The sequence below is a fragment of the Staurois parvus genome, unplaced genomic scaffold (genome assembly GCF_062004578.1).
Source record: "Staurois parvus isolate SC_StPar_1 unplaced genomic scaffold, SC_StPar_1.0 ptg000401l, whole genome shotgun sequence".
NCBI lineage: Eukaryota > Metazoa > Chordata > Amphibia > Anura > Ranidae > Staurois > Staurois parvus.
The window spans coordinates 3,101,351-3,127,104 of NW_028318197.1; the positions used below are offsets into that span (position 1 = coordinate 3,101,351).

At 41.1% G+C, this 25,754-nt stretch overlaps 1 protein-coding gene across 2 annotated transcripts; it reads right to left on the minus strand.

Annotated features, from left to right (window-relative positions):
* Positions 1-752: 752 nt before the first annotated feature.
* OVOL2 (ovo like zinc finger 2) lies at positions 753-16,754 on the minus strand. 2 transcript variants are annotated; one of them, XM_089686513.1, is made up of 4 exons: positions 16,646-16,754; positions 13,569-13,822; positions 3,504-3,690; positions 753-1,428 (listed from the first exon to the last, which is right to left on the minus strand). In XM_089686513.1, the coding sequence occupies exons 1-4, from the start codon at positions 16,743-16,745 to the stop codon at positions 1,118-1,120; spliced, it is 852 nt and encodes a 283-aa protein (XP_089542639.1). In that variant the 5' UTR covers positions 16,746-16,754; the 3' UTR covers positions 753-1,117. The 2 variants fall into 2 exon arrangements, with proteins under 2 accessions (XP_089542639.1, XP_089542638.1); XM_089686512.1 differs by having other exon boundaries at positions 13,569-13,825.
* Positions 16,755-25,754: the final 9,000 nt, after the last annotated feature.

The window sequence follows — 25,754 nt, forward strand, 5'->3', positions numbered from 1 at the left end:
GTTCTTTAGTATAGTGCAGTTCCTATCAATGCAGCACAGCTGTGATGGGTCTTTGGGGAAGGGTCCTGTGCTACGCAGTGCGATTTTGTGGTCCAAAGACTTTGATGGATGTGCATCAAAATCGCATTTACCTTTATTTCTTTATTAAAGCGGAACTCCACCCAAAAGAGTAAGTTCCACTGATCCCCCGCACCCCGTAAAGAACTGGCACCTTTTGGGAACAGGAGTTGAGAACGGGTACCCAATTTTGACAAGTACCTTCAACCGCCTAGGTGATTGGAAGTGGAAGTTCTCCTCCCCCCTCCCTCACCACAATCTGTTGGGACACTACAGGTCCCAGAAGACTTCAGGATCATTCACAATGTGCAGCCCTACTTGCTCATGCACAGTGGGTACATGCCTGTGAAGCTGCAAGATTTTACAGCAGGACGCCAACATTTAGGATGCCGGCGCCAGGGAAAGAAGATGGCCAGTGAATCCAGCTGGGGTGAGCACATCACTGGACCATTGAGTGGCTGTTTTTTTAAAAGACAGCAGCTACATTTCTTTTTTTTTTGTGTGATCAGCCTGCTGGATGATTTAAAATAAAAAATAAAAATCCATTCATGGCCAATATTAGCAATGAAAACATGTCAGAAAATGTTACTCTTTCATACTCTAACACCTAAAAAACAAAATGGGGCTGGAGTTGGGCTTTAATACAGAAATATAGTACATATGATACAGATTGAGGAAAAAAAGACAAAAAAAAAAAATGTAAACTTTGCATTTATTAAAAAGGTACCAGCACCTGTTCTATATATAAAAGAATGCAATAAAAAACCTTAGTAGTTTACAAAGTAAATATAAATCTCATTTTTACAACAGCAGTTACAGAGGCACTTAGTCTACAGCATATATTTTTTATCTCATGTGTACATTATAGAGTCTCTGATTTCATCTCGGGAATACTGGAGCCCTCATTGTTATAGCAAACAATCAGTAGTTTGCTGTGTCCAATAATTCATAATATTGTACAATATAAATCCCTCTGCCTTTTATAAAATAAGCTATATACAAATATAGAAAAGTTCACACTCCATGTAAACATTTATGTACATGAGGTCCATTTCATTTTTCACTGGTTCTCTTCTTCATTTATGGGACTGACCTGCAGCACAGATGTGATTTTGTGTTGCAAAAGAGCTGCCAGTTTTTTGGTGGTTTTCTTGAGAAAGGCGCTGCCGGGGTGGCTGTTGTAAACATGCAGGTATAAATCCTCCTGGGAGGGTCCAGTGTAGCCACACTCCTCACAAACAAATAACTTGTCCCTCCTCTGCTTGTACGCGTAGCCTTGCTGCACACCATGAATTTTTTTTAGGTGAGATTCCAGAGAACAGCGTTGGGTAAAGGCTTTGTTACAGATTTCACACTTGTATGGACGAATTCCTGTATTAAAAAAAAGAAACAAAACAAAAAAAAGAAAAAACAATAAAAAGAAAGAATAGAGGGAGAGAAAAACAAGGTCAAATACATGTATTCAAAGTTATTTTGAAAGACTTCTGAAAATAAGAATGTTTTTGATTGTTTTCGTGCATTTGCATATGATAAAAACTAACTGTTTTTTTTTTTTTGCTGTTGGTGTGCTACAGGGGAAATCTCCCTTCACTTCCTGTCCTGCAGATGCAACAGGAAGCGAGAGCAAATCTCTACAAAATTCCCATCATAAAATGTTATCAGGTGTCCACATGGAAATATTTACTGTTGCTCTGGCAACAATAAAAAAATGCGTATTTCTCATCACTTTCTGTCTCGGTGACAGAAAATCAAAGTCTCTCCATTAGGAACAAACACAATTAAAAAACAAAATACAAAAACAAAAACCTTTTCTCCTATAAAAACAGGAGATAGATAGATAGATAGATAGATAGATAGATAGATAGATAGATAGATAGATAGAATGAGAATATATTGTGCACACGTGATTCTATTGACTACATACAGTAAGAGTCGTATGACTAGCATCTATGTATTGTGAAAGTTGTTATTCCATCAGGACTTTTTTTTTTTTTTTTTTTTAATTTCAGCTTAAAAAAAAGGTAAAGAAAAGAAAAGAAAAAAAAAATGTAATTGTCCCCGTCAAAAAAATATACTGGTGGTAACCTTTGCAATGCTGTGCCTGGCAATACACCTTGCTATCAGTATTATGAACAGAATGGGATAGTTTACTCAAGTGCAGGCATTTAGAGTCTAATACACCTTGAGCTGCAAGATAAAAAGAGGGCAAGGGTTGCCTTTCCTCACCGTTTTCAAGGAAGTTCATCTGGTTGGCTGGCTTTATCTTTTTTACTGCCAGTGTCTGTGTGCCAATCTCTAAAACAAATCTGTCACATGCAGGGCAAGATCACAGTGGGAGTGATTTACAAACAATAGAACAAAGAAGATGGATATATTCCATACTTAAAAGTGCATTTCCACTTTTTAAGCCAAATTGGCATAACACCAACTTTATATAAGTTATAGGTTCTACCCCTCCTCCAATCTATCACTGTAAGATGGCTAGGTGACTCTCCATCAAAACACTAGCTCTCAGAATGTATGTGCAGAGACTTGTAGGTCCACATACAGTAGACAAAGTAAAGCAGAAACAGGTCAGACTTTTGTCTTTTTTCAGCCAGACTAACTATGTAACTATACACAAATGTTTACATGCATACATGCTAAATTACAGTCAAAATCAGATTGTGGAGACTGAATTTTCTTGTTTTGGTTCCCGCAGTTAAACACAGATGGAAATGTGGAAACGGCCCATAACATACATACTGCTGCATTCAGATCTATTTAAATTACAGAATGCAGCATATTGTATGCCTGTGTGCATGAGTCCTATGAGTGTGCAAAGGGTTAAAGTGGTTCTAAAGGCAGAAGGGTTTCTACCTTAATGCATTCAATGCAGTATGGTTAAAAAAACAAAACAAAAAAACCCCACCACATTCTGCAATCAGCCCCCCCCCCTTTAATATTTACCTGAGCCTGATCTCGATCCAGAAATGTGCACAAAAAGCTCTCTCTCCTAATTGGCACAGTGACAGCAGAGAGAAACATTGGCTCCTGCTGTGGTCATTCATGGCAAGTGCGGAGGAGGTGGGGTAGAGCCACGATGTGTATGTCTTATGGACACACAGGAGTTTATTTACAAATGCAAAATCAGGCTCAATTCTGCATAGAAACGAATCAGCTTCTAACCTCAGCTTGTTCATTTAAGCTTTGGCAATAGAATCTGGAAGCCGATTGGTTTCTATGCAGAAGTGAGCCTGAATTTGCACTCTCCAGCTTTAATAAATAAACCCCACAGAGTGGGGCTTAGGAGCAAGCATGCATGAGTGCCCCCATGGCTAGTGGCTTGCCATGGGGGCACTCAACAAGGGGGAGGGGCTTTACTATCACTTTAAAATGAGAACTGTGTAATTTCTTGTGTGTCCTGTAGAGGACAGCAGACAGAGCCAATGCTGGAATGTGCTTACCTGTGTGAGTCCTTACATGTCTCTTCAGGTCGAAGGTGTCATTGAACCCTTTGCCGCAGAAGGTGCAGAGGTGTCTTTTAACCTGGTTATGGCACTTGAGATGACGATTCAGCATGCGCTGCAAGCGGAAGCCTTTAGCACAGATGTCACAGCTATAAATATCCTCACTGAGAGCTCCGCTGGTGACCTAAGACAATGGACAAGTAAATAGCAGTGAATCTAATGGACAATTTATTTTTCCATCTTTCTCAAATTTGCAAAATAAGTTAATAAGTTAAGATTATAAAAATGTTTATAAATTAAACATTGTTATTTGCTGTCATGTAAAAAAAATAAATAATGTTTGAACATCAAGTACACAGAAAGAAAGACTGACAGCAGGGGCAGGGAGAGGTTTGTTTACTAACAAACCTCATATATATCAGTGTTCAGATGTTCCAGAACCATGCTGATTGGCTCCCAATTATTAATTGAGAGTGAAGTTATCAGAGATAGCATGGTCTGATCGGTACTACCTGTCAGGTTGGAAACAATGTTCCCTAGACATAAGTCTCCGTCACACTTGGTGCGACTTGGCATGCCATGCAACTTGCAAATCCCATGCCAAGTCGCACCCTATTGTCTGCAATTACAGCAGTCATATCAGTGTGGTTCTGACTTGGTCAGAGCTGCACTGATTTCTAAGGCTAGTTTCACACCTATACAGTTTGCGTTTGATCTGTTTTTGCACATGCGTTTTGATGCATCAAAAACGCACTACATGAGTCTCCATTGAAGTCTATAGAACCAAAAATGCAACATTTTTCATTTAAAAATGTCCCTGACCCTTTCCAAAAAACGCACCGGGTGAAAACACAGAGATGTGAACCTGCCCCATAGGAAATCATGTTAAATGGACTACTGTGCATTAGCAGAAAACGCATAGGTGTGAACCTAGACTAAAGTAGTGCATGCAATACTTTTGGTGCAATTTGCATAGACAACTGTGTTATACCCTGGTCACATCAAACCCTACTTTGAAATCGTGCGACTTACAATGAAGTCGTATCTTGCTGATTTTCAAGACATCTGATACAGAGGTCTATGCAAATTGCACCAAAAGTAGTGCATGTACTATAGAAATCAGTGTGGCTCTGACCATCAATATGATCGCTCTAATTGTGAACGATAGGCTGCGTTTTGGCATGCGATTTGCAAGTTGCATGGCATGAAAATCACATACAATTCTCATCCAGTGTGACTAGGGTCTTAAAATGTCTTGCAAATCGCATCTCAAATTGGCATGACATCAGACTTTGAGATTGTGCAACTTCACTGTAAGTCGTACGATTTCAAAGTCGGGATCGGTGTGACCGGGATGTAAGGGTTCATTCAGATGGCCACTGACATCCATCCTTTGTTATTGCACCTGCATCCCCCCCAGGCTGCATGCAGGTATCCTATAGAGGTGGATGCAGACTGAGCGGCTGCATGAACACAGCCACATGTCAAAACTTGACATGCGGTCAGGAGTGAGTGCACAGATCCAAACACACACTGTGTTCGGATCTGTTCACCCACTCCTACAATCATGTCACATTTTGGCATTCGGCGGTGTTTGTGCAGCTGCTGCATCTGCACTAACCTCTATAGGCTGCCCATACACAGCCTGGGGTGGATGCAGGGGCAAAAAAAAAAAAAAAATCCTTTCGGAACTGTATCTGGGAACATTTATCTACAGACTGCATATGTCTGCTAATTAAAGTAAATGGGCTGTATCTATGAAAGGGACAGCAACAGGTGCACTTTAAAAAAGGAAAAGATCACCTTTTCATGACAATGAAAAGACTCCAATATCCTGGACATCCCTCCTGACCAAGATATTTCCTTAATATGCAGGGATTTCATCACTTTCTGTTTTGGCCATGGTACAAGAAATGAAGGGAAATCTCCCCAATGGGGCACAGATGGCAAAAAAACTAAACTTACAGAGATTAGAACTCTCCTTAAGGCTAGGTTCACACCTATGCAGTTTGCGTTTGACCCGTTTCTGCATTGCGTTTTTGATGTGTTTTTTTTCCATGTTGCTAGGCAGATTTAAAATGCAACAAAAACGCACTACATGCTTTTCTGCAGTGTTTCCATTGAAGTCTATAGTACCAAAAACACACATTTTTGCAATTAAAAAAGTCCCTGACCCGTTCCAAAAAATGCACTGTCTGAAAACGCAGAGATGTGAACGTGTCCCATGGGAAATCGTGTTAAACAGACTGTACTGCATTTCTGCGGAAAACGCTTAGGTGTGAACCTAGGGTAAGGACTGGTTCACACCAATGTGTTTTTTAGTGCTTTTTGCAGAAACCCACTAGTCCATTTAACATGTTACTATGGAGAACGTTCATATGTACAGTCAGGTCCATAAATATTGGGACATCGACACAATTCTAACATTTTTGGCTCTATACACCACCACACTGGATTTAAAATGAAACAAACAAGAAGTGCTTTAACTGCAGACTGTCAGCTTTAATTTGAGGGTATTTACATCCAAATCAGGTGAACGGTGTAGGAATTACAACAGTTTGCATATGTGCCTCCCACTTGTTAAGGGACCAAAAGTAATGGGACAGAATAATAATCATAAATCAAACTTTCACTTTTTAATACTTGGTTGCAAATCCTTTGCAGTCAATTACAGCCTGAAGTCTGGAACGCATAGACATCACCAGACGTTGGGTTTCATCCCTGGTGATGCTCTGCCAGGCCTCTACTGCAACTGTCTTCAGTTCCTGCTTGTTCTTGGGGCATTTTACCTTCAGTTTTGTCTTCAGCAAGTGAAATGCATGCTCAACCGGATTCAGGTCAGGTGATTGACTTGGCCATTGCATAACATTCCACTTCTTTCCCTTAAAAAAAACTCTTTGCTTGCTTTTGCAGTCTGCTTTGGGTCATTGTCCATCTGCACTGTGAAGCGTCCAATGAGTTCTGAAGCATTTGGCTATATATGAGCAGATAATATTGCTCGACACACTTCAGAATTCATCCGGCTGCTTTTGTCAGCAGTCACATCATCAATAAATACAAGAGAACCAGTTCCATTGGCAGCCATACATGCCCACGCCATGACACTACCACCACCATGCTTCACTGATGAGGTGGTATGCTTAGGGTCATGAGCAGTTCCTTTCCTTCTCCATACTCTTCTCTTCCCATCACTCTGGTACAAGTTGATCTTGGTCTCATCTGTCCATAGGATGTTGTTCCAGAACTGTGAAGGCTTTTTTAGATGTCGTTTGGCAAACCCTAATCTGGCCTTCCTGTTTTTGAGGCTCACCAATGGTTTACATCTTGTGGTGAACCCTCTGTACTCACTCTGGTGAAGTCTTCTCTTGATTGTTGACTTTGACACACATACACCTACCTCCTGGAGAGTGTTCTTGATCTGGCCAACTGTTGTGAAGGGTGTTTTCTTCACCAGGGAAAGAATTCTTCGGTCATCCACCACAGTTGTTTTCTGTGGTCTTCCGGGTCTTTTGGTGTTGCTGAGCTCTCCGGTGCGTTCCTTCTTTTTAAGAATGTTCCAAACAGCTGTTTTGGCCACGCCTAATGTTTTTGCTATCTCTCTGATGGGTTTGTTTTGTTTTTTCAGCCTAATGATGGCTTGCTTCACTGATAGTGACAGCTCTTTGGATCTCATCTTGAGAGTTGACAGCAACAGATTCCAAATGCAAATAGCACACTTGAAATTAACTCTGGACCTTTTATCTGCTCATTGTAATTGGGATAATGAGGGAATAACACACACCTGGCCATAGAACAGCTGAGAAGCCAATTGTCCCATTACTTTTGGTCCCTTAACAAGTGGGAGGCACATATGCAAACTGTTGTAATTCCTACACCGTTCACCTGATTTGGATGTAAATACCCTCAAAATAGAGTTCAATGGAGACACTGCTGAAATGCATGTAGTGCATTTTTGACATGTTTTGTATTTTTATTCAACAAAAAAATGTCCTCTTTAATCCCTGGTTTACATCTGTGGTGCCGCTGCAGGATCCGCACAAATACCTGCAGCCGAACCACCCACACAGAGGAAAGCGGGACCCACAGGCAGGTGCCATTAATTCTAATGGCACGCCGCCCGCACTGGAAATCGCAACCGTACTGGGAACCTCTGTTCACGTGCGGGCTTCGTTTTCAGAAGAAGTGCAGGGACTTCTTCCCTGCATGTCCCGGGGCAAAGGAGTCCATTCAAACGAATGGGCTCTTGTGCCTATGTAAATTGCGGCCCGCACGACCGCGCAGATGTGAGCCAGGAAAAAGCTGGGGAAAAAAAAAACAAAAACGCAATACGCGTCAAAAACGTGTAAAAATGGATCAAAATCAAACTGCATAGGTGTGAAGCAAGCCTTACTCTATCCAAAATTAAAAACAAAAAAATTTTGCCTATAGCTCTACTTTAAGAATTTTGGAAAGAACTTGACAAAAATCAGTACTGTATCAATGTGTCAACTTTTATTTTGACTATTTTTTCAATACACAGCCATGTGCTCTTACATTTGTATCAGGGGTGGACTGACAACTCATGGGGCCCGTGTCCTCGCCCACACTCAAACCACACCCAAAAAAAGCCTATGAAAGCTACCAGGGGCATCTCATGGGGCCCCCTACTGACAGCAGTGCCCGAGTTCCCAAATGGTCAGTCCGCCCCTGCTTTGTATATATTTTATTAGTACAAGAAAAACAAACAATATAGTAATGCCTTTTCTTTGCAAACTAATATTGTGTCTTTAAGACCTCTTTCACACGGGCGGTTGTTCTGCCACTTGTAAATGCATATTTTTTATTTTGAAGTTCCTGCACTCTTGCAACAGACATCACTTACATTTGTACATCTGTGATTACGTGCATTTACATGTGGCTGCGTTTAGCTGCAGTAGTAAAATTCCTGCCTTTTCTATAGCAACTGTTTACTTATTTTCTCTTTGTACTGCGATTACCTGCGTTTATGTACAGATAGCTGCAGTACATCGCTCCTGGATGCTGTCAACTTTATTTTTCCTAAACGCATAAAACCATATGTTATGTAAACGTTGCTAAACGCAGAGTGTGAATGGAGCCATAGGAATGTCTGCATTTTGCTGCGGTAAATATCTATCCACCTGTGTGAAAGGGGCCTTATTCCTTTTGTTTTGCATTTACAGTTTTTTTTTTAACAGGCAGTGTCTTTTGAAATATTGTGGATTGCTGAAAACCATGTAACAGTTTCTCTTGAATTGTAATTAAAAGGAAAACAAAGATGACAAATTGATCAAAGGCTCTAGTGTTCATAAACCAGGACAATCTCCTGATCAGACATGATGGATACTTTGTAACAAATCTAAAAAAAAAAAAAAGAAAGTTTTTGTATACATAACATTTCACAAACACTGTATCTAAAGGACACCCAACTTTTCAGAAACATCAAGGCTGTGATTTTGTTTACTCCATGTAGCAGTTTCACATTGCCACTTTCTATCATGATCAGATGAATAATAAACTAACGGCTATCCAATAATGACCTCTTCCACACAATTATTTGAACTTGTATGCTTTAGAAAAGAACACATTTGGCACCAAGCATGAATACTGAGACACTAGCAATACAAATCACTTTACAGTTTTGAACACAGCAAAACATTTTTTTAAATATATAATTTTTTATGTGTTATAGATACCACTACAAAAAAGTGAGCAAATGAGGGAGATTTACAAAAACTTGTGATCACAGAATCTGGTGCAGCTGTGTTTAGTAGCCAATCAGCTTCTGACTTCAGCTTGTTCAGTTAAGCATTGACAATTTTTTTTTTTTTTAGTAAATGCAGTTTTAGTAAATTTCACCCAAATATTTTCTAGGCCATATCATAGAATCAAAAAGCAGAGAAGAGAACGATGAAAACAAAGCAAAACTGGATTCAATCAAAAGGGAAATAATTCTCAATAACCCTTCCACCATCAGAAACAAGCCCTATAGGTTTGTGAGTGTATTCATGGATATTATTCTAATAATAATTAAAAAATATGATCAAAGCTCAGTAGTCAAGCCATGGAAAGCTTCATAAAGCTAATCGATAGATGAGATCCAGTAAAAACACCATTTTCACTGTACAAATTCAGTACAACACAGCCTTATTATGAGCTGAATTCCCAACATAATTTGAATTAAACAGGAATCCCCATCAATGATGTGATTGTCAAACATTATTATTCTGTCCATTTTTGTAGTAATATCTAAAATCATTTTCTTTGTTCATTTTTGTTTCCGTGTTCTCTGTCCCTACTCTATGCTTAGTATAATTCCTATGCATACCAAACATTAGGAGATATTTAAATATTTTTGATGACTTCTTTAGTTGAAAAGTACAGTAGGGTTTAGGCTGCCATTCATAAAGGTAAACCTGCATTTTCTTCAAACTACGAATTGCATGCAGAAGTTTTTTTTTTTTTACAAACACGACTGGACGTTAGAAGCAAGCTTTAGTCCCCATTCACACCGATGTGACTTGTCATGCGATTTGACAGTGTCAAATCGCCTGACAAGTTGCACCGTTGCTCACAATGGTACCTTTCTAATTTTGAAGTAGTTCCTGCGCTACTTTTGGCGATTTTGGGTGAGCCTCACATAGAAATCTGTGCATTAAATCACACAGATGTGCTAGCTTGTAAGCTCCAAGGATCAGGCCCTCCTATCCCGCTTGTATTGAACTGTAGTTTTGCTGTACTGTCTCCCGTTATATTGTAAAGTGCTAAGCAAACTATTGGCGCTATATAAATCCTGTATAATAATAATGTTTTAAAAGTCACACCTAAAATCGTGACTTTGAAATCGTGCAACTTCAAATAAAGTTGCACAATTTCAAAGTCGTATTCAGTGTGAACACAGGCTTCAAGTGGTTGCAAACCCTTACATACAAATTCTCCTATATAGTTATACCTGTTTATCTGCAGACCCCCTCTCTTCTACATCTGTTCAAAGTCTATAATTTTAAAAGCTTGTCTGAGCTGCCAGAAAAAAAAAAGTGAGGTAGAGAGATGAAATTACAATCTGCAGAGCTCAGTGAGGAGAACTCTGAGAGCTGATTGGAGGGAATGGACATGCCCCCTTCACACAGGAAATGAACTGAGACTGTCAATCTGCTGGAATTCTCTTCTCCTGTCACCATTTTTCTCTTGGTGTCAGGAAAACTTGTCAGAAGTGATTCATGCTGATAGCAGAAAAACCAAGCAGAAGACAGAAATGATACTTAGGGGTGTATTTGCTAAAGCTAGAAAGTGCAAAAATCAGGCTCACTTCTGCATAGAAACCAATCAGCTTTCAACCTCAGATTGTACAATTAAGCTTTGGCAATAAAACTTGGAAGTTGATTGGTTTCTATGCAGAAGTTAGCCTGATTTTGCACTCTCCACCTTTAGTAAATAAACCCTTTAGTGCTCTTAACTGAAACAAGTACACACTATAGAGGGATATGCTTTGTTCAAATTTCATATCTCAGGTTTACAACCACTTTAATAAATCACCCTTTAGTGTACACTGCGGATGTTGTTCAGTAATAGTAATCAAAAATCATATTGGTGGAGCACTGGACCCCCTGATAGAGGAGAGGTTGGTTGAGTGTAACATTCTTAGATGTCCGTTTATGACACAGAGAATAGCTGTGATTCAGAGGATCGCAGCTCTTCTCTGGTCATTCACAGTTTATGACACTCAGGAGATCAGCGGAGAACATGTTCAGCCCTTCACTGGAGATCTATGTTCTCCTTCCAGATTCTCGAGCCCAGAGCTGGAGAATCAGAGGGACCGCAAACTAAGCAGCGATAATATACCTCTGCTTAGTAAACTGATCTTTTACTGTAATCTCGCGAGATTATAGTAAAATCAGCCGTTTTCCAGTGTTTGTAGACCGTTCTCCAGTGTTTGTAGACCGTTCTCCCTTCGTTTGGAGAACTGATCTACACTGCTTCAAAAACTGCATTCACAGGAGAACTGTGTTCTCCGAGAATGCCGGAGAACTGAGCAGTGATCTTTTACCGCTGGTTCATAAACAGACACATTAGTGTATGGCCAGTTTGGGACTATAGCCAATGCACTCAAGGCTCACAACTTCCCCTTCATCAGGGCAGATGAAGAAGAGGTTCAATTTCCAATACAATAGTATTAATACAATATAAATTAAAAAAAAATAGCAAAACACAAAACCTTTTGGAAAAGTATGCTGTATTAACAGAAAAAAATGTTATATAGCGTGATCTCAAAGCACAACTGTTTGTGAAGTAGACATACCTACATACAAATGCAACAAGGAACTTTAAAATGATTTGATCCTAATAGAACATATAGTATTCAAATATTAATTGATCATAAAATTAAATTCAGTGTAATAAATGTAAAACTGTAAATGTAGGCAGGAATAGTTATTAGTCTTACGGTGGCCATACACCTTTCCATTGTATTATCTGGTTGTTAATGTGCCATTCGATCAGATTGATTCAATTTGCAAACAATAGCTTTTGACCTAAACTCAATTTGGATTGAATTTCGATCAAAAGGAGTCAATTGGACAGAGTAGAACTGCTTCCCCGCCACCCTATAGCAGAACTACTGCTACAGGGCTGCGCAAAATCACACACACACACACACATATATATATATATATATATATATATATACACACATATATATATATATATATATATATATATATATATATATATATATACACACACACACATATATATATATATATATATACACATATATATATATACACACACACACACACACATACATACACACACACACACACACATATATATACACACATACATACACACACACACACACACACACACACACACACACACACATATATATATATACATACATACATACATACACACATATACATACGATTTTGCACTTCCAGGTAGGGGGCCACATGCACCAACGTTGGTGGCTACAGATGTCGATCACCGGGTCCCGGCGGAGATTCCCCACCAGCGCCCGGTGATCACCGAGCAAGAGTGACAGGGGAGAGACCTTTATGTAAACAACAAAGGTCTCTCTCCTGCCAGCAGTAACATGCTGCTGTGTATTTACACAGCAGTATGTCTCCCTAGTAAAACAGCACACACAGCACAAGTTAACCCTTTAATTGCCCCAGATGTTAACCCCTTCCTGTCCAGTGTCATTAGTATAGTGTCAGTGTTTTTATTAGCACTGATCATTGTATTAGTGTCATTGGGATGTCAGTGGCAGTTAGTTCCCACCCAGTGTCAGAATGCCCGCTGCAGTCCTGCAGTACCACTATAAGTCGTTGATCGCTGCCATTACTAGTATAAAATAAAAAATTTCCAGTATATATACATCGCCATTTGTAGATGCTATAACTTTCATGTAAACCAATTAATTTACACATATTGGGTTTTTCTTTTAGCAAACACATGTAGCAGAATACATTTTGGCCTAAATTTATGATGAAATTTGATTTTTAAAATTTTTACTAGACATGTTCTATAGCAAAAACTCAAAAATATATATTTTTTTCAAAATTGTTGGTCTTTTTTTGTTAAAAGCGCACAGGCAATAAAATACAACTGAAAGAAAGGACTATTTGTGGGGAGAAAAAAAAGGACATAAATTTTATTTGGATGCAGCATTGCATGACTGCACAATTGTCAGTTAAAGTAACGCAGTGCCGTATTGCATGGTGAAGACAGAAATGTAATGGATAACTTACAATCGTATCTTCCAACAATCAATTGAAATCCACATTGATCATATATGGAAGTGTGTATGGCTACCATTAGATCTTAGATTAGGAGATTGCATGGTGAAGACAGAAATGTAACAGATAACTTACAATCATATCTGCCAACAATCAATTGAAATCCACATTGATCATTTATGGAAGTGTGTATGGCTACCATCAGATCTAAGGATTGACAACATGTCTTGCTCCTAACAGCCTCCACAGATTTTGGTCTCTATAATTGCAGTGGAAGAGTTTGAACATTTGCCCTAACCCTTAAAAACAGATTTAGAAATACCTTCATTTTGGATCTGACAGCTGGTCGCTTAAGGTCCAAAGCCTGTTCTTCAGCATTCTCTTGGCTGCTTCCTTCTGCTTCAGGGGACAAAGCCTCTCCACACTGGTCAAGGCTACTGGGGGTGGTGAGATTCCCATTACAGAGGCTGGAGTCACTGCTGGCCCTCTCTGGACTGTCAGCTCTTGGGTCCCCTCCACTGCTGCTGTTACTCAAGCTGTCCTCAGTCACATACTTGAAGATGCAGTCTATGCTGTCTGCTGATAACACACAAAAGGGGTTAGCATCACCTGCAGGGAACAGTTACTCACAGTTTTTTTTTTCTCTCTCTCTCTCTTCTCAAATGAAAGGCAAATATGCAAAGCTGATCCCTTTTCCCCAAGAGCAACAATCAGCAGAGGGAGGGAGGGAGAGGTGGAGGAGACGAGAGGGGGAGGTGGAGGCAGGTGAGTCTCTTTTCCTCCCATTGCAGTGTTTGAACTGAGGGTGTAACCTCACCGTACAAGGCTCTCATTAACAAGTCAATGGCATAAAACAAACACATAGGACGTGCTTTGGAAGTGATGGCGTGGAGTTTTCCGTTAGATTACGAGGGAAGGCAGCCTGGTGAGCACACTGTGCCCATATAGCGCTGCCTGGAGCCGGAGCGACGCTCACACCTGGCCAGGCTCACTGCAGGCACGCAGAATACAAGGACTGCGGGCTAAATGGGACCCATTGTTTCCAGGACAAACACAGGAGCACCCAACATGGAACCTGGGACACTTCTACGAACAAGAAAAGTCCCAGAATGTTCATTTCTCATCTCCTCCACCTCTGCCAGAAATAGTACAATTATAAAAAGGGATCATTTCTAATGATCAGTGGGGCTTATTTGCTAAAACTGCAGAGTGCACAATCTTGTGCAACTCTGCAGAGAAACCAATAAGCTTCCAGGTTTTATTGTCAAAGCTTCATTGGACAAGTTGAAGTTAGAAGCTGATTGGCTACCATGCACAGCTGCACCAGATTTGGAAGGCTCCAGTTTTAGTAAATTTACCCCAGTGTGTCTTATGTTAAAGAAGTCCAGGGCAGCCTAGTACCTTTAGAAGATCATACACCATACAACCTGATTGTACAACCTCTAAGATCCTATTCACCAAAACTATGCAGAGCAAGATCCTTGGCCAGCCTTTCTCCGCCAAGGTTCATCTAGACCAGTGTTTCTCAACCTTTTTTCAGTTAAGGCACCCTTTAACAGTTATGGACAGTCCTGAGGCACCCTGGTTGAGAAAGGATGCTCTAGAGCACATATGTCAAACACAAGGCCCAGGGGCCAAATCCGGCCTGCCAGGCCATTTCATGTGGCCCTCACTCCCAGGACTTTTTAGCTGGAAAGTGGCAGAGTGGTGCAGAGGTCAAAGCTGAGAAGGAGAGGTGGAAAAGAGATGTGGACAGCCCTTGAATGAGAGCTGAACCCTGCACTCTGTGCATAGCTCCACTCCAAGCCCTGCACTCTGTACACAGCATAATTCTGATCTCTGCATGTATTGCACCCCTAAAGCCCTGCATTCTGTACACAGCACACTTCTGAACTCTGCATGTATTGCACCCCTAAAGCCCTGCATTCTGTACAAAGTGGTTCCACTGAACTCTGAATGCATAGTCTTACAGATACAACCGACCCTTTGAAGGCAACCTAATACTGATGTGGCCCATGATGAAATTGAGTTTGACACCCCCTGCACTAGAGGTTCATAATGAGAAATGAACAACTTCTGCCCTTCATTTGAGTACCTACTGACACCAATGATCTTTTTAGTGATCTAAAAAGGTGGGTTTTTCCTACTGACTCTAAATATGAGGAGCATTCTTCCTTTTAACCACCACAATAATGTACCATGAGCTGTAGATATAGGAATTATTATTAGGGGTTCCTTAAGGCCAGAAAGGTTTTCCAACGGTTCCTCCATACTGAGAAAGGCTGAACTAGACCCTCCATTCAGTATGAACCTTACCTCCATAACCCTGCAGGCCCCACTACCCAATATTTTTTTAATAAGTACACATTTTCTACAGATATTTACTAAAACTGGAAAGTGCAAAATCTGATGCAGCTCTGCATATTAACAAATCAGCTTCCAGGTTTTATTGTCAGAGCTGAACTGAACAAACTGAAGTTAGAAGCTGATTGGCTACCATGCACAGCTGCACCAGATTTAGTAAATCTCCCCCTATGTCTTATATTGAAGTCCAGGACAAATTAGTATCTTCTGCACAGTACAGCCTAAAGCATATCATACACCTTACGTTCTGATTGTACAATCTCTGTAAAATCCTATAAACCAAAACAATGTAAAGTAATGGCCTACAGACCATCCACTCAATCTAGATCCAAACAAGCACTATCACCAATTGTTGGTAGATCTAAAGGAGATTGTACAATCAGATTGCTGGTCAGCAGTGAGGTGATGTAGACTTCCACAATGGATCTCTATAGTACAGACTCTCAGTCAGAGCCAGGTGTACCCCAGAGGGGCTTCTGGATTCTTCTATTTACTACAAGATCATCCAACCAATTATTAATCAAATATTTTAGATTTAAAAGCAGATCAGACGCTGCAGGCTCAATTCACAAACCTTTAGCACACATTTATATAGGTTTTGTAACTGTTATTTTCTTACAGACTCAGCTGAAAATAACTGCCACTTTATTCCAAATAACTCTCACTTATTTTTAAATAGCTTTGTTTTTAATCTGGTGTATTGAAGCTGTGAAATGAGCCTCGTGTCTGCAGAAATAATGGGAGCCAGTAATACATTCACTAGAAACAAGGTGAGCCACCCCAGGAGGGGGGTACATGGGGCATGTGCTGTACTATAATGGAGAAGCACCGATCTATAGGAATACCGCCATTACATTTAAAGTACAACGGATCCATAAAATGCCAACACACACCGATCACGAGAAAACAGATCGCAGAGATCTGGGATAAGAAATTCTACGTTGACTTTGTGGCGGCACTACAGTCGCATGGCGATCTGTGCCGGGTATGCTGCGATCTGTAGTTCCTCCTCCACTTGCAGAGGTTTGTACCTACCTGGTATGTAGGTGTCCGCTCTCTCCTCGTCCGGGAGCTCATCCCAGCTCCGGACTATGGGCGGGGGGGTCCTTCTCTTCACCAGGAAAGCTCTGGGCATGACGATCGCCTGGCTGCCGGGAACTTGTCGCCTGGCTGCCGGGAACTTGTCGCCTGTGGCCGCTCTCCTCTTTCCCTCCCGGGACTGGGAATATCTCGAACGGGCAACTGTTCACACAGGACGCGATCCGCTGATCCGATCTACCCGGAGCCGCAGCTAAACCTTCCGAGAAAAGGTGGACATGAGCAGGAACTGAGCTGGGAGCATGCGTGCTGCAAATATAACGGTGTCAACAAGCCCTCCTTACCTGTCCGACCGGTTCGAGCAGCTCAGTCCTGCCTGCCCTGCCTCATCTGAGTGTTTGCAGAAGAATGCTGAGACAAAGGAGCCACAAGCAATAGTCCATTCACTGGCCTGGGGCAAGGCAGACTCAGCTAGACACCCCAAGACAAGTCCCGGATGATGGGGGGTCCTAGGACCACTCCTCCTCACCTGTACTATGCAGAGGAGAAGAGTATAAAACTGCCACTTCTCAACTGTTTACTTTTTATGTGTAACAACTTCCTCCTTGTAATCATCTACAAAACTGAAAAGAGACTCAAGACAACAAAGAGGAGAAAAGTCATGGCTATACATCTACGATAAAAAGAAAACGATGAGCCCACAGCTCCATTTCTCACACTTGTAATGCATTTGTCACAATATATGGATTTACATATTGACAAACAAAAGTGTTTATAAATGCAAAGCCTACACACTACACATACATGTATATTTCATGTAGGAAAGTAGACATTGGGAAACACCGACGTTTAAAATGGAGCACACTGTGACATTAACATAATGAATTCAAAATATACATATGCAGTGCATGTATGTCATTCTAGGTTTGCCTAGTGTGTATATATATATATTTCAGGTATACGCATATCTTGATATATAGATAAAAAAGATTCCTGCACTATATGTACATTTTTATAAACACTGATTTTGGCATGGCGTGTACTGTGTAATTATGTATACTCTAGTGTGTGTGTGTGTATATATATATATATATTTGTATTTTTTTTTATTAGGCAAGCGCATACTTGAAATATAGATAGATTCCAACACCTTTGACACTATACTGTTTAGTTATGAATATTGTAGTCTGTTATGTATATTGTATATACACATATATAAAGTGTGTGTGTGTATGTATGTATGTATGTATGTATGTATATATATATATATATATATATATATATATATATATATATATATATATACATACATACACACATTTTTAAAATTTTCAGGTATGTAGGCCGACTCTGTCACCCTGATCTCTGGCACTGTGCACCGTTTAGTTATGAATATAGCAGTCTGTTATGTGTATTCTAAATCCATATATATATATATATATATATATATATATATATATATATAAAAAATGTATGTATATGTGCTTACATTTCAGGTATATAGAAGACAGATATACTCTTGACACTGTACACTGTTTAGTTATGACCAGATTGGGGACTGTTATACATAAGTGTGTGTAAATAAATATATATATATATATATATATATATATATATATATATATATATATATATATATATATATATATTTTTTTTTTTTTTTTTTTTTTTTTTTAGGCATGTAGACCGATTCTTTCTTTCACCCTGATCTCTGATACTGTGCACTGTTTAGTTAGGAACAATAGAGAGGACCGTTATACAGATTTTATATAACTATATACAAGATGTATGTATTCATGCTTACATTTCAGGGACACCTGTATAGACAGACACACTCTTGGCACTGTTTAGTTATGAATAGAGAGGGCAGTTATACATATTTTGTATAAGTATATGCATCGAATGTGTGTGTATATGTGTGTGTGTGTATTTATTTATATATATATATATATATATATATATATATATATATATACTTCAGGTATATAGACTTTAACACTGTGATCTCTGTGCACTGTCCAGTTAAGTTGAATAGACAGGATCGTTCTTTTCATGAATGGTCACCTTAGATCTGTGTACTCAGGAATAACACAACTGACCATCCACTGGAATGAAAAAACAAACGGTTTTGGATGAGTATGTGCAGTGTTGAAGCCAACTAGATCTAGAGGAGTCCATGGTAATAGTGTGATCACCTGTCTTGTACCTGTATTCTTCTCCTCGCCCCATGCTGGGAGCTCACAGTGGGATCCATTGTATAAGGACAGCTCAGTGTTTGGGGTAAGATACCACTGGCTGATACTCCCCCCATCCCCAGCAGCTGGGGGACAAAGGGACATAACTGCAGACAGGACCTTTCATTCTTTCACTGGCTGACATCAGGCACAAGTGACACAAAGGTCTACCTATACTATACACTTTGTCCCAGTTGGAATGATGTTATAAATTCAAAGGGCAGTATAGGGGATAGGCGCAGATACCATGTAATATTTAGACACAATGAATAAAAAGAATGATAGCTTATTGTTTGTATGTCAGGGACAAAAACATTTAGATCAGAGTTCAGAATTAGACATCTTATCTTATGGATCTATAGTTTCCATCACATATGTTACATTAGTCATAAAATCCAAAACTAAAATATATATGTTTGAGTAGAAGCTGGACTCCATACAGATATAAAAGACACAAATGAATGCAGCCTTCTATTAGTTATTGCATCATTAAATGCAGTTTATTTAAAGCGGAGATCCACCCAAAAATGGAAGCTCCACTTGTTTGCTTTCCCCCCCCCCCCCTCCACTGCCATATTTGGCACTTTTTTTGGGGGGAGTGGATACCTAGTTTTGACAGGTACCTAGTCCCACTTCGCAAAAAAACAAAGAATTTCCCAGCAACACTTACCAGGCAGCCTGCGAAACAGCCAATTTTGCCCTGTCTAACAATTTGCATTAAAAACCGAGGGATTTGTTTGAACACATTTGCAAATATATGTGTAAGCCACAGACCCACATCAAGGGCGTTTCTACCTATGTTCTTTGCATGAAGGTAAAAAAATCTTTAGTGGGCAGCTCACCCCTCAGCTCCCCTTATATTCACCTGAGCCCAATCCCACTCTGTGCACAAGAGCAGAAGCTCTCCCAGGTCTCTGCCTCCTCATTAGACGCAGAAGCGACGGCCATTGGCTTCTGCTGCTGTCAATCACAGCCAGTGAGTAAGAAGTAAGGAGCAGGGAGCAGAGTCTCATAGACACACAGAGGCAGCCTGGGAGCAAGCATGCACCAGTGCCCCCAGAGCCAGCAGCTTCCTCTGGGGGCACTCAGCAGGGTTGAAGGGGCCTGGAGCACCAGAGGGGAACTCAAGAAGAGGAGGATCCTGGCTGCTTTGTGCAAAACCATTGCACAGAGCAGGTAAGTATGGTATGTTTGTTATTTTAAAAAAAAAAAAAAAACCTGAACCTTTGCAATCAATTTAAGGCACTGTTCGGGTATGCTAACAGCCATGGATGCTACAGCTGCCTGAACACAACAGCCAGCAGGGGAGATTTCTCCATCTACACCGTGTTTTCTTTCATTCAGACTGTTAACACAAATAGCCATATACAGCTGGTATTTGCAGAACACCCGAACAGTGGTTGCATCTGATTTGATACACTTTCTATTTGGCTAACAATTTTCCAACTGACTCCTTTAACAAAAGTTGATTGAAAAGTCAACTTTTGTGGATCTGTATGGTGCCGACTGGGCCACCGACAGCTTGTATTCAGAATGGTTCAGGAATCAGCCAAAATTTGAGCCATGTATAACAGCCTTGAGTCTTCAAATGAAAAGCCATGTGTCAGCCTCAGGTGGATTTTCTCAGCCTTTCTCTATTGCTTCCCTAGGATGAAATTAGTGCTTGGAGTGTTGACTCATTCAATAAACACACATACATGATTGGACAGCCAGGCAACTAAAAAATAAAACAGATATGTCCATAAACTAGCATGCTTGTCTCCTTCAAAGAAAAGTTCAGTGCTCAGATATCAGGTGCCATTTTATATTGGTGACCTGGCTGAAGGAGAGGGGGAGGGGTGAGAGGGATCAGAGTGTAGCCCCAGCCTGGCCTCATACAGGGGGGGGCTTATACAGGTGTAGTTTTTTATGTTCAAGCAAAGAAGAACTTCCACCACACAGCAAATACCAGCATATTCAAGAAACTATTAGTCTAGATCAGGGGTCTCCAAACATTTTAAACAGAGGGCCAGTTTACTGTCCTTCAGACTTTAGGAGGGCCAGTGGCCTACTATGGCCAACAAGGAGAAGAAAATGCCTAGGGATTGGTATTCAGTGGGAGTAAAAAAAATTACCTAGTGTCTGTGGTCAGCAGTAGTACCCCATCGTTAGTATCAGTGGAAGGAATAGTGCCCCATCATTGGCATTAATGGGAGGGATAGTGCCCCGCCATTGGCATTAGTGAAAGGAATTGTGCCCCATCATTGTTGTCAGTGGGATGAATAGTGCCACATCATTGGTGTCAATGGGAGGAAAAATGCCCCATCATTGGTGTCAGTGGAAAGAATAGTGTCCCATCATTAGTGTCAGTGGGAGGAATAATGCCCCATCATTGGTGTCAGTGGAAGGAATAGTGCCCCATCATTGGCATTAGTGGGAGGAATTGTGCCAAATCTTTATTGTCAGTGGAAGGAACAGTGCCCCATCATTGGTTTCAGTGGGAGGAATAATGCCCCATCATTGATGTCAGTGGGAGGAATAATGCCCCATCATTGGTGTCAGTGGGAGGAATAATGCCCCATCATTGATGTCAGTGGGAGGAATAATGCCCCATCATTGATGTCAGTGGGAGGAATAATGCCCCATCATTGGTGTCAGTGGGAGGAATAATGCCCCATAATAGATGTTAGTGGAAGGAATAGTGCCCCATCATTGGCATCAGCGGGAGTAATAGTATCCCATCATTGGTGTCAGTGTGAGGATTAGTGCCCCATCATTGGCATTAGTGGGAGGGATAGTGCCCCATCATTGGCATTCGTGGGAGGAATTGTGCCAGATCGTTATTGTCAGTGGAAGGAATAGTGCCCCATCATTAGTGTCAGTGGGAGGAATAGTGCCCCATCATTGGTGTCAGTGGGAGGAATAATGCACCATCATTGGTGTCAGTGGGAGGAATAATGCCCCATCATTGGTGTTAGTGGAAGGAATAGTGCCCCATCATTGGCATCAGCGGGAGTAATAGTATCCCATCATTGGTGTCAGTGGGAGGAATAGTGTCCCATCATTGGCATTAGTGGGAGGGATAGTGCCCCATCATTGGCATTAGTGGGAGGGATAGTGCCCCATCATTGGCATTAGTGGGAGGAATTGTGCCAGATCGTTATTGTCAGTGGAAGGAATAGTGCCCCATCATTAGTGTCAGTGGGAGGAATAGTGCCCCATCATTGGTGTCAGTGGGAGGAATAATGCACCATCATTGGTGTCAGTGGGAGGAATAATGCCCCATCATTGGTGTCAGTGGGAGGAATAGTTCCCTATTGTGGGTATTATTGGAAAGAATAGTGCTCCATATTTGATGTCAGTGTGAGGATTGGTGTTCCAATGTTTAAATCAGTGGAAGGACATATGGCCCATCATTTGTGCCAATGGAAGGAATAGGATCCTGCTGTTATCGTGAATGAGAGGAATTATGTCCCACTGTTGGTGTTGGTGGAAACAATAGTGCCCCATCAGTGGTGTCAGTAGGAGGAAATAATGCCTTGAATTAGTGAGAGGAATAGTGCCCCAAGGGCCGCATAAAGGTCAGTAAAGGGCCGTATCTGGTTTGGAGACCACTGGTCTAGATGGTCACAACACAAACCCTGCCTAGATCCTCCTATACTGACTTGTTTCACCCAGGGCTGGGCTTAGCCATAGAAGTGGAGGATACAGATTGGGAGGAATCATTTTTAATCAAGATTGCATTACTTCACATATCCATTTTCCAATTATTTATAAAGGCACAGATCATACAATAGAAATTGAATTAAGGTAGAACATGCATGCCATCTTGTTGCTTGCAGCTTATTCATGATGCATACGACTCTCTTCCTCTCGGTTTGTGACTACAATAAACTATTGATATATTACGGAATACTCTTAAGGTAATGCTTTTATATTTAGGGCTCATTTACAATTTTGTGGTGCGTTAATGAACGTTTTGTTGTGTGTTAATGTGTATTGCATATAGGCAGACCATTGAAATGAATGGGCTTTCAATGCACCCTGATAAGTCAAAAATCAGAAGTGAGCCTTTTTTATAGATGTGTTGCCTTAGTGCATTGGGGTGCCATTTAAAATGAATGGAGCCAGAATGCAGCGACACATTGGTAAAATTGGTTGGTTTTAGATTTGAGGGTGGGTAGGAACTGTTTTATTGTATGCCCATAGCAGGGGCAGACTGACCATTTGGAAACTCGGGCACTGCCCGAGGGCCCGGGGTCAGTAGGGGGCCCCATGAGATGCCCCTGGTACCTTTTTCATAGGCTCTTTTGAGTTTGGGCAAAAACACAGGGGCCCCATGATCCCCTATTGCCCATGGGCCCCGTGAGTTGTCAGTCCGCCCTTGGCCCATAGACATGCGCAAGTTCCATAAAGAGTGACATAAACCACCTACAGCCACATACAGCCATTCATTACTATGGTCAGCTGTATGGGACCGCTGTTACAGTATTCAACTTCATGAGCCTGTGTGCATGAGGCCTATGCCTACAAAAAAACAATCCTCCAGGCACATGAATAGATCTAAATAGGCCTTCAGTGAATTGAAAATTCAATTTCAATTGTGCAGAATAAACAAATACAATATGTAAATGTAATTACTGCATGCATAATGCTTTAATGAATGGAGCATAGACTGGATTGTTGTCAGAAAGGCTCCTTTCACACAGGAGACAGTAAAAACACATTTATACGGCCCTGACCAGGGGCGGACTGACAACTCATGGGGCCCCTGGGCAATAGGGGATCATGGGGTCCCTGTGTCCTTGCCCAAACTCAAAAAAGCCAATGAAAAAGGTACCAGGGGCATCTTACGGGGCCCCCTACTGACCCCCGGGCCCTCGGGCAGTGCCCGAGTTTCCAAATGTTTAGTCCGCCCCTGACCCTGACCACCCACCTACGAGCGGACATGGTGACACTTGGGTAAGTACACATTGCTGTGGCATCACAGGGCAGCAATTTTGCAGTTTTTTGCAATTTTGGCAGTGTATGTGCCAGGTTTGACGGGTGGGAACAACCACACACTAAACGCTAGGCTCATAGATGCAGCACTGTCCCACACTGCAAAATTGCAATTTGGTAGTAAAGAAAGAAAAAACATCAGGACATGGCAGTATCACCTCCTGAATGCCTGCAAACCTCCTTTCACCATCCTCTGAAAAGCAATTCCCCACAGATCACTTTTCAGGTGAGGTGGTAAACACTGCCCATAGTGTGAAAGAAGCCTGAAGGTGGGTACAGATGAACTGAAATTTGTCCGGCTCAGCAGGGACTGGATGATTTTTGATCTGTGTGTACCCCTACCTGTTTGATAGAAGTCAATCAGTAAATTGAATTCTGTCGAATGGCCATGCTGGAAAACATTCACTGAATCAGCAAGTGCAGCCAAATTCACTGCATTCCCTTCATTTATCATACAGAAACCTTTATCTGTCCTTCTTAGCCATTAGGAGTAACCATACAATGTAACCATTTTGCCTTTCTGTTACCCCCCCCCGGTCACACCAATCCCGCCTTTGAAATCATGCGACTTACAGTGAAGTCGCACAATTTCAAAGTCAGATGACATGCCGATTTGAGGTGCGATTTGCAAGACATCTGACACAGATGTCTATGCAAATCGCACCCAAAGTAGTGCATGTATTACTTTAGAAATCGGTGTGTCTCCGAACAAGTTGAAACTGCACCGATATGACCAGGGGCGGACTGACCATTTGGAAACTCGGGCACTGCCCGAGGGCCCGGGGTCATTAGGGGGCCCCATGAGATGCCCCTGGTACCTTTTTCATAGGCTTTTTTGAGTTTGGGCAAGGACACAGGGGCCCCATGATCCCCTTTTCGCCCGGGGGCCCCATGAGTTGTCAGTTCGCCCCTGGCCCATAGACATGCACAAGTTTCCATAAAGAGTGACATAAACCACCTACAGCCACATACAGCCATTTATTACTATGGTCAGCCGCCCCTGGATATGACTGCTGTCATTGCAGACAATAGGGTGTGATTTGGCATGGGATTTGCAAGTCTCATGGCATGCAAATCGCATGCCAAGTCGCACCCAGTGTGACCGGGGACTTAAACTTGACAGCAATTTGAATAGGTAACAATTGTAACTACAGTTTGTATCAGGTAATAAATTTTACTATGGTACTCTGCAGCAGAATCACATGGTTATGGCCCCATAGTCTTTAAACCGATATTAAAACCCAAAAGCAGACATTTATTATATTGCAGCTTATATATGTGAAGACTGTAATAATTTCGTTTTTTAGGCTTTCTTCTATTTTCATCTGGTGATGAAGCCAGAAAATTTACATGGACCAGGCAAACCATTTACCACTAACATGTGTGCTTACAATGATCAGCTTTTATTTAGGCTACTTTCACAATGAGGAGTTTTTGAAGCGTTTTTGCATTAAAAAAAGCTCAAGAAAAATGCTTCCCTATGTATGTGAATGTATATCTATGTATGTTTTCACAATGAGGCGTTGCGCTTGTAGTGCGGTGTAAAAACTCCTGCTTGCAGCATCTTTGGGGCATGTTTGGGGAGTAAAAAAAAACTGCCCAAAAACGCCTCTTCACATTGAAATCAATGGAAAACGCCTGAAAAGCGCCTCAAAAACGCCTCTGAGAAGAATTTGGGGAGTTAAAAAAACACCTCACAAGTATATATATAAATTCTTTTGTCTTTAAAAAAAAAAACGCCTCTTCCTATTGAAATAAATGGAAAACACCTGAAAATTGCCGTAAAAACGCCTCAAAAACGCCTCTGAGAAGAGTTTGGGGAGTTAAAAAAAACACCTGCTATTGAAATCAATGGAAAATGCTTCAAAAGCACCTCAAAAACGCCTCTGAGA

Coding starts and splice junctions, on each gene's coding strand:
- OVOL2 (XM_089686512.1), bottom strand. CDS start 16,745: ATGCCCAGAGCTTTCCTGGTGAAGAGAAGGACCCCCCCGCCCATAGTC. Junction 13,826..16,645: donor AGCGGACACCTACATACCAG/GTAGGTACAAAC, acceptor GTGTGTTATCAG/CAGACAGCATAGACTGCATC. Junction 3,691..13,568: donor CTGTCAGATCCAAAATGAAG/GTATTTCTAAAT, acceptor CCATTGTCTTAG/GTCACCAGCGGAGCTCTCAG.